This window comes from Fringilla coelebs, assembly GCF_963513975.1.
Source record: "Fringilla coelebs genome assembly, chromosome: 5".
NCBI lineage: Eukaryota > Metazoa > Chordata > Aves > Passeriformes > Fringillidae > Fringilla > Fringilla coelebs.
The window spans coordinates 29,896,928-29,905,700 of NC_140033.1; the positions used below are offsets into that span (position 1 = coordinate 29,896,928).

General features: G+C 43.2%; 1 protein-coding gene across 1 annotated transcript; it reads left to right on the forward strand.

The window, feature by feature from the left end:
- Positions 1-266: 266 nt before the first annotated feature.
- On the forward strand, positions 267-3,953 carry LOC311153504 (prolactin-like; the record flags this gene model as incomplete). Its single annotated transcript, XM_084205435.1, has 5 exons — positions 267-303; positions 384-535; positions 683-790; positions 1,875-2,054; positions 3,759-3,953. 5 exons carry the CDS (start codon positions 267-269, stop codon positions 3,951-3,953), a joined length of 672 nt encoding a protein of 223 aa, XP_084061561.1.
- Between the last annotated feature and the right edge of the window lie 4,820 nt (positions 3,954-8,773).

Below are 8,773 nucleotides of genomic sequence, written 5' to 3' on the forward strand. Positions count from 1 at the left end.
CCGGCACCGAGCCCAGGAGTCAGCTCCATTTCTGCCGGGCCCGGTGGGTTGCCGAGGGCAGCCGGTCCCGCTGGTGCGAGGGACGCTCCCGTCCGCCCGCCGAGCCGCGAGCCCCGCTCCGGGCGGGCTGGCTCACGGTGGCCGCGGGCTGCGCACGTCAGGGGAGACACCCGTGACCCCCGTGAGATCCCGGCATATATAGGAGATGCGGGGGCATCGCCGGCCCATCGCAGCCGCTCCGTGCCGGGCACGGGCTCCGCAGCGCTATGGCCGTGGCCCTGGCCCGGGCGGCGGGGCGAGCAGGTGAGGGGGCGGGCGGCGCGGTGGGGGCGGGCGGGCACACCCCGACATTCCGCGCCCCGACGCCGCCGCCCTCTCCGCAGATGCGGTTGCGGCGCTGGCGCTGCTGTGGCTGCTGATCTGCGCTCCGGGGGACGCCGGCTGTCACCCCCTGACCGTGGCCGATCTCTTCGACCGGGTGATCCGACACTCGGGCAGGATCCACAGTCTCTCCACGGCGCTCTATGCCGAGCTGGTGAGTGCCGGGCCGGCCCCGCCGCCGCGGGGCTGGGCTTGCGCCGCCCTGGGAGCGGCTGCCGACGGGCGGGATCGGGGAAAAGTGGGGGGATGTAGGGGGGTTGCGGTGCCTCTCGGTGTACGTTTAGGTGTTCCTCCCCCTTAGGAAAAACACTTTCCTCCCCGTGACAACGAGCTGGGAAGGCCCGCTCGGAAGTGCCACACGTCGGGGATGCTGACTCCCAACGGCAAAGAATACGCCCAAAAAATCCCGGTAAGGGCAACGGCGGCGCCGGCGGACAGAGACAGGGCAGAAGGGCGTACCGCGAGGCTTGGGGGACGGGAAGGGGACTCTGCTGATCACACTGCCTACTTTCTCCCCGCCCTGGAGAAAGTGGAATACACTTCCTGTCCTGTCAGAACCCCAAAATGTCTCATTCATCATGCTATAATGGTCCTCCACTCCAGTCGGGCTGGAGATAGGCAGAAAGGCTTTTATGCTTCCGGAGTTTCATCAACGATCTAGGTGAAAGAGGCTGCTAAGTTTTGACCCCAAACAGGTGCACATCACAGAGGCATTGCATATGAATCTTAAATTAGTAGAATTTTAAATCTGTATGTGGTACCTAAAATTAGGTCATAAATACTAGTTATAATAAGGATATTGCAGTAATACTTTGTCAGAATGATTGACAGACATCCTTTGATTTTGTTGAGGCAAACTCTGTGGAACAGAAACTTAGAAACTTGTGTGTGTGGCAAAGTCACATTAATCAGTATCCCTGCAAAGTACAAAAAGCAACCAGGAGAAAGAAATAACAGTAATCTCTGAATCAGTAGTTAGGTAAGAGGAAAAGAACAGCAAATTTGTTTACATCACAGTTTTGACAGCAAAGAGAAAAAATCATTATTAGTTCAGAGAAGAGTAGGAAGAGTTTGTTCATACAGAGAAAAAAGGAAATTGTGATGCTGGGGATAAACCAGTGGGAGAAACTTTGGCCTCTAGGAGACAGACAAAGACAAATGCTAACATTTTGGGTTTTGGCTGTGATGGAGTGAGGAGCTTCCCCCAGGATGTCCTTCTAGCAGGTCCCCTGGAAGGGCAATGAAAGATATCCCTGCTCATGTTACCTGAAAACATGACAAATAGAACTTCTGGGTGTTATTATATATATACAAATAACCAAATGTATAATTATATATTTACAAATATACAAATAACCAGAGACAGAGTGGTGTTTTAATAGTGAATTGCAGATGTAAATATTGATCCCACTGAGATTTCATAATAGACTAAGAGTATTCATATGATCTGCTGCAAAGTAACAGACACATTCTCTACTGTTTCAATTTATAAGAGAGAAGAACTAACTCACGTGATACTGAAACTTTTGCAAGCCTGGAAGGAACCACTTTCCCACTTCAACCAGCATATTGAGCACCATCAAGAGCTACCTGATGACAGCCTTAGCAAAGCTAAGCAAATCAGCAATATGGTACATGAGCTGAAGACTGGAGTTGAGAAAGTAACAGAAAAGGCAAGATTTTCAATGTAGCTTTTATTTATATCAGTTATGTGGCATGGGTGACTTTGAGGAGGGGGCAATGTCTGCTCCCACTTGGGCTTGGAGGCTCTTATTCAGCAAAATGCAGGATTTTGTTATAGATATTTGAACAAAGTATCTTTCTGTCAAAGGGTGTGGCTTAGTTATAGATGGGCAGATATGCAGATGGTGTTATAGGAGTCCATATCTGTGGGGAAACATTTTATTAATATGACATATATGAACAACACACACAAGTACAAAGGCTAGAGCCTTTTGTATCTTCATATATGAGCCAGTAATGACGTGAGTTTTCTAGGCCAGGAGAGAAGATGTGAGTAGACCATAACAAAGGCTTAATAATTGTGTTAAGTTTTATTTGTATTTACATTCTAAGCAATTCAAGCATCAGTACTGTCTGATGCAAATAGCTCTTTCCTAAGGCAATAAATTTATGCTGGGGTAAGTTCTTCAAGACAACAGTGGCATTGCTTAAGTCTGATGTCAGTCACAAAACAATTTCAAAACTCCATTCCAAATTCTGCCAGATAATATATAAATTGTTGGATGAAATTAATTGTTATTTCCATTTCTGTCTTCCCATTAATAGCTAGAAGTCCTGACCTTTACAATTTTTGTGCATTTATATCTAAAATTAACTGTGGTTTTGGCTGAACAAATGAAATCTGTGCACCCATTCTCTAAAATGGCTACACTGCCAGAGTGTCTGTTTCACTAAAAAAAAAGTGATTAATAAACTAGTATCTTACACCAGTAGATCACCTTTCAATTTTACAAGCACAGGTGGGGAATACAAGTTTTTTAAAATGGTAAGTAGCTCATCACAAGAATAGGCTGAATTATACCCTACTAATAAAATGCAGCCCTTGTTAGGATGACTCAGAGTTACAAATGGAAATTCCATCATCCAAATGCAGCCATGGTTCTGGGTTAAAATGGCCTTAAAGTTCAGAAGTGTTCAACCTCGAAGCTTGACCTTTGCTTCATTCTGTAGCTGAAGCAAGCTCTAAACTAGCTACACACTTTTGGTGTATTTACATGCTTTATTTTTTCTAAAACAACTTTGAAGTGAAGCTATTACTAAGAGGGAAATCTCTGGAGTACTGATTTCTCTGTACTATGGATATTTCTCCACAGGGTAGATATATAATTACAAAAATTAATGCATTCCATATTTTGCAGCTATGTCTTTCTGTTTAAAATTAGGAAAGTTCTAAACTTGCTTTTGTTGTGAAGCACCTATTCTGAGAGGTGATCACAGTCTGTAGAATTCACCAGGTTAAATAAACAGCACTGGTGGATACTCATGTTAGGAGCTTCCCTTCACAAAAAGCATCAAAATAAATGGCTAAAAAAAATCTCAAGACTGATTTGCTGTAATACTTCCAGAGGAAATAAGGATTACCAAACTGGGGTTCCTTAAACTCAGATGAAGTATTCATTACCAGTGTATCAAGAAATTTCAGTCTAGTTTAAAAGTTGCAGAGATACCATAAGGATAAAAAGACAATGTTATTCTATGTAAGGATCTTTACACATATCTTCAGTAAGTATGTGAAAGATCTGGAATAGCAGAGCCCAGTGGAGTGACACTGCAGTTGTCTTCTGCAGTAGTATTTTCAAGATTTGTTGTATGTGTATTTACAAGTTGAACTTCTTTTCCTGTTTTCAATACAGATGCAGTCAATGGGGATCATCAGCAATTCATTAAATGGAATGGCATCATCTGAAGGCATTGGTTTATCAATTAGTAATGAAGCAAACATGATGAGTGACTCTGATTTCATTCACTGTTTTAGGAGAGATTCCAATAAAGTACAAAGCTACTTAAAAATTCTCAAATGTAGGATTATGCCAGAAAATAGTTGCTAAATTGTAATCCCTTGACAAGTAGTCTTCAGCATGTTGCTTATAAAGATTTAAAAAATAGAACTTCTAAATTATCACTTTCACAGTAATTTTAATAGGAAAGTATTTTTGAAATCCTTTGGAAGCTGGCACAGTTGACCAATGCAGATGAAATACTAAATAAAGCCTCATGTGTGTATGTCAGTTAACACACCAATAAAAAGGAGTGCTCTAGCATTAGATAAATAAATGTTCTTGCATGTTACACTGTGGCAGACTATACTATGGCTGATTCACACAGTTTAAATAAATACATAGAATTACAGAATGGCTTGGGTTGAAAGGGACCTTCATGATCATCGAGTTCCAACCCTACTCCACCATTGGCAGGGATGCCATCCACTAGATGAAGCTGGTGAGAGCCCCTCTCAAGCTGGCCCTGAACACTTCCAAATATGAGCCATCCACAATTTCTCTGGGCAATGTATTCCAATGCCTCACCATGCCTTTGCATAGAGAACTTCTTCCTGACATCTAATCTAAATCTCTCCTATTTTAGTTTAAACCCATTTCCCCTTATCCTATCACTCTTTATCCATGTACAAAGCTATTCTTACTCTTTTTTATGAGCAACCTTTAAGTCATGTAAGGCTGCAATGAGCTTTTCTTAGTGCCTTCTCTTCTTTAGGCTAAACAATGCCAACTTTCAGACTGTCTTTGTGGGCCCACTTCTTAAGCTTGTCCAGGTTCCCCTGGATGACATTCTCTCCTTCTGTTGTGTCAGCTGCATTGCTCAGCTTTGTATCTGCAAACTTGCTGAGGATGTACTCCATGCCACTCTCTGTGTCATTGAGGTAAATGCTGAAGAGCACCAGTCCCAAGACAGAAACTTGAGGGACACCACATGTCAGTGGCCTCCCCCTGGAACCAAGAACCACTGATCACAATCCCCTGGATGCATCCAACCAGCTAATTTCCTAACCACCATATTGTCAAGCCTTCAAACCCATGTCTCTCAAATTTGGAAATAAGGGTGTCACGTGGGACCCTGTGGAAAGTCTTACTGAAACATAAGTACAACATAGTTAAAGGAAAGATTCAATCTGTTAAACCTTAGTACATCTGTATACTATCAATAAAGTATATTTTTTACCTAAAGAAAATGTTTCCCCCCATTTCTACATACATACCTACCTGCAGAATATTGTGTAACACTGAAGAGGGGCATTGATGTTGATCAGCTTATTTAACTGCAGGGCCTATGCCATACTTTTACATTCATGTCATACTTCTTATTTCTGAGTACTTTCACATGTGTCCCATATAATCTAGTCTTTTTAATAATTTTGAATGCTTTTTTTATATCTGTAATGGCTTCACTGATTTCAGTAGAAACTCCTAAAGAAAAAGTTAGTGAAAAGTAAGTTAGAATTCTGGTTCACATCGCATTTCAGTCTAAGGGCTGAGCAGGGAGTAGCAATAAGTCTCTTTCCCACTCTACATGCTGACACAGGTCTTGGGTTTTACAGTAATGATTACAAACTCCATTGCAAATAAAAATATGAAAGCTACCAGATATTTTAAGGAAATCACATTTTCCTAGCAGCAGGGTGGTGCTGCTGGCTGTGCATACAACAAAACTTCTTTGCATTCAGAGCCTGAGACATTTGAACAAGTAGATATAATCAACATGGATTTTTTAATATTCTTGACTTTTTTACCACTAAATGCTCTTTTCTGGCCTTCCATGATCTTGATGGTTGCTGACAGTAGCAGGAGCTCAGGCAAGCAAGAATAAGGAGTAAAATGCTGATGATTATTTAATAACTATACTAAATTTAGGCTTGAGAAACCTAGCAGAGAAAGATGTCAAAGAAGCATTTATGCAGACCAGAGAAACAACATTTTAGTTACATGCCCGTAACTGCAAATGTCCTCAGATATCTCCTGTCGGGTAGATGGCTGCTGTACTTTTGCAGCTAGAAGCGGTGAGTGTTCACAATTCGCCTCTGGTCCCTGTTGTGCCAGGTATAGTAGAAAAGCAATGGGCAACATTGTGCTTGCCCTGAAGAAGTTACTAGCTGCAGTTCCTTATGCAGTAAGATACCACAAACACAAAATGAAATAGCAGCATTCACGGGCAGATTTTGCGGAAATTTGGAAACAAAAAGCTCCAAAGAGAGCAAATGAAGACTCCTCTGAGCAAACAGACAGAACCAGAGGGGGATGCCCACAGTGCCTGCATCTAGCTGTGATCCCAGATGATGTAGTAGCAATTAATAGCTGTAGCATTAATGCGGCCATCTGGTGTAGCCGCAGTGGCGGAGCACAGCAGCCCGCTGGCGGTGCGTGCCTCCCATGCCAGCGAGGGGTCACTGCTGGCTCCCGAACGCTGCAGCGGGGCGACCGCGCCTTCACTGGAGAGACAAGCGGTGCCAGGGTAATGCCGCCGCGTACCGGCACACACACGGCAGCCGCCCCGCGTCACAGGCGAGGGGTGACAGACACGGGCACTGCGTCCAAGAGGCTGACGGCAGGAAGCTCCCTCCGGACCGGCCGTGGCCCGCCCCGCTCCCCGGGGCACCGCGGACGGGGCGGGCAGGGTGGGAGGCGGCCGTGTTCCCCCGGGAGGTGGCCGTGCCCCCATGGTCCTGCTTGGTGGCAAGTAATTGCAATCGAATTGCATGGTGACATAGAAATCAGCCGTACCCGCAGCTGGCAGGACGTCCCAAGAGGTGCAGCTGAGGGTCAGGCGGAAAACCTGGCAAACGGAGCAGGTCATACAAAAAACTCCACCAAAGCGCTAAACCCTGGGAACGTTTTGCTGTACAGAAATGCGAAAACAGAGAAAATGAGATAGTGGGTGGCACACGAGGAACAGTGCACCGGAGTGTTATCCACAGTCATTCATCCTCATTAGTGTTATATTTCAGTTTTGCCTTTGGCTGAAGCCAGGCATGTTGGTAAAACAAAAGCCTTCCTATATTGCTGGCATTGCTTTGCTTCCTCTTGCGATTGAAGAAACAACTGAGCAGTGGGCTGAAAAGGGCATGCTTTTCTCTGTGGCCACCGATGCCTAAAACAGAAACACAGTCATGGTTGCTTTCTGCACAGGGGAATACTTCATCTCCTGCATGATTTCCTCTAAGACAGCAGCGTAACTGGTGAGGAGAATTTGATAATGCTAAATCGTGTGCTACTACCAAAAGCTTAGGAGTTTGAGAATCCATCACATTTATATGCGAATATTAATTTAGGAGAAACAATTCTGTACATTAATGGAAAATCAGAAAATCGGGATTGGCTTCCAGTTAAGCACTGGCATCACGTGCAACAAAATATGTAAGTAATGGTATAATTTCCATTTGTGAAACAATTTGTTTCCATTAAACTTTCTTGCCAACCAAAAAAATTTAAGAATTAAAAACATCTCCATTTTTCTTCGGACTTTATTCCATGAAGCACTGCAGGATAATCCCAAAATATTGATATTTTTGTATAGTCAAATTTTATCTGTTTTTTCAGTTATTAGAACTGCCTTTTGCACATCAGGGATTTCCTCATCATAATGTTTCCATTTTTTCAGAATGATGAAGGATACAACAGAGACACTCCCAGGGACTGAAAATTCACTTTGTTCCTTTCATAATGTGCTAAATGGTATTGATAGTGTATCTTAAATTTAGAGTGAATCTTGTATGTGCTGATGTTTCCATGGTAGATTAAGTAGCTAATGTCACTCATAGTTTAGCTCTTATCTAAACCCATGATTGCAAAACAGAAACAAATTGAAACAGTCTTCTTTGCACAATATACATGCATGTTCAGCTACCTGCATTCAAATATTGACCTGTAAATAAAAATTACTTGTAAAAACTGAAGAATTCCTCAAGGGTTGGATGCTTATAAAAAGTGGCATTTTTGTGTGCTTTGGAAAGCACTGGAAGATCACTATAGAGATGTTACCTTCTGACATCCCTGTCCACAATGCCCAGCTTCAGTGCTCAGAATTACAACCAATATAAAAACAAAGAGTTGCCATTCTCTGGCCATGAATTTTGGTGCAAGTCTGCATGGGGAAATTTCAGACCCAGGTTTAACTACCCAGTTTACTTTACAGCAAAGGTGAGCAGCAGTCATTAGGTAGATAGCTTAGAAGCCCACTCATTTAAAGACTTCCCCAACCCACAAGAATTTCATTGGCTGTGAACCTCTCTCTGTAGGGGCTTTTTTTCTCTGTAGGTCTCCTCGTGGTTCAAAGCTGAGTCTCAAGTTAATTGGACTCTAATTCGTCTCTGTTCCTTTCTAAAGGCACTGGATTTACAGCTATCATCATGAAATTGGTTTGTCTTTCCTTCTAGTACGTGAAAATCAGTAACAGTCTAGTTGGTAGAGGGTGCTGAAGCATGTGAATGCACTTAATTTATGTCAGTCTTTTGACTGCAGAACATACATTCATCAGAGGAGCTGTGTGGCTACAGTGATGGCAACTGGTATTTAAAACCCAGTACTAGTAAATCACAGCAGATAAAACAAATCTGATGTATTACTGCAGCTCAGGAGTGACATTAGACCTTTGTACTACTGTTCTGACACTGAAGTTAGTAATGCAGTTTTGTGCCTTAAAGCAGCCCTGTTCTCAGCAGATCATAACACTTATTTCCTGTTTGGCCAAGGATTGATAAAAACAAGGTAGCTTTCAGAAAACCATTTTATACTGTAAATATGTACAACTAAAGTTTAAGTGCTGACGCACATGTGGTCAGCAAATCCAGCTTTTAACAATGTTATATGAGGTCCATGGAGGGGCTAGCTGGTCTTTCATGTTCATGGGCTCAGAGTCA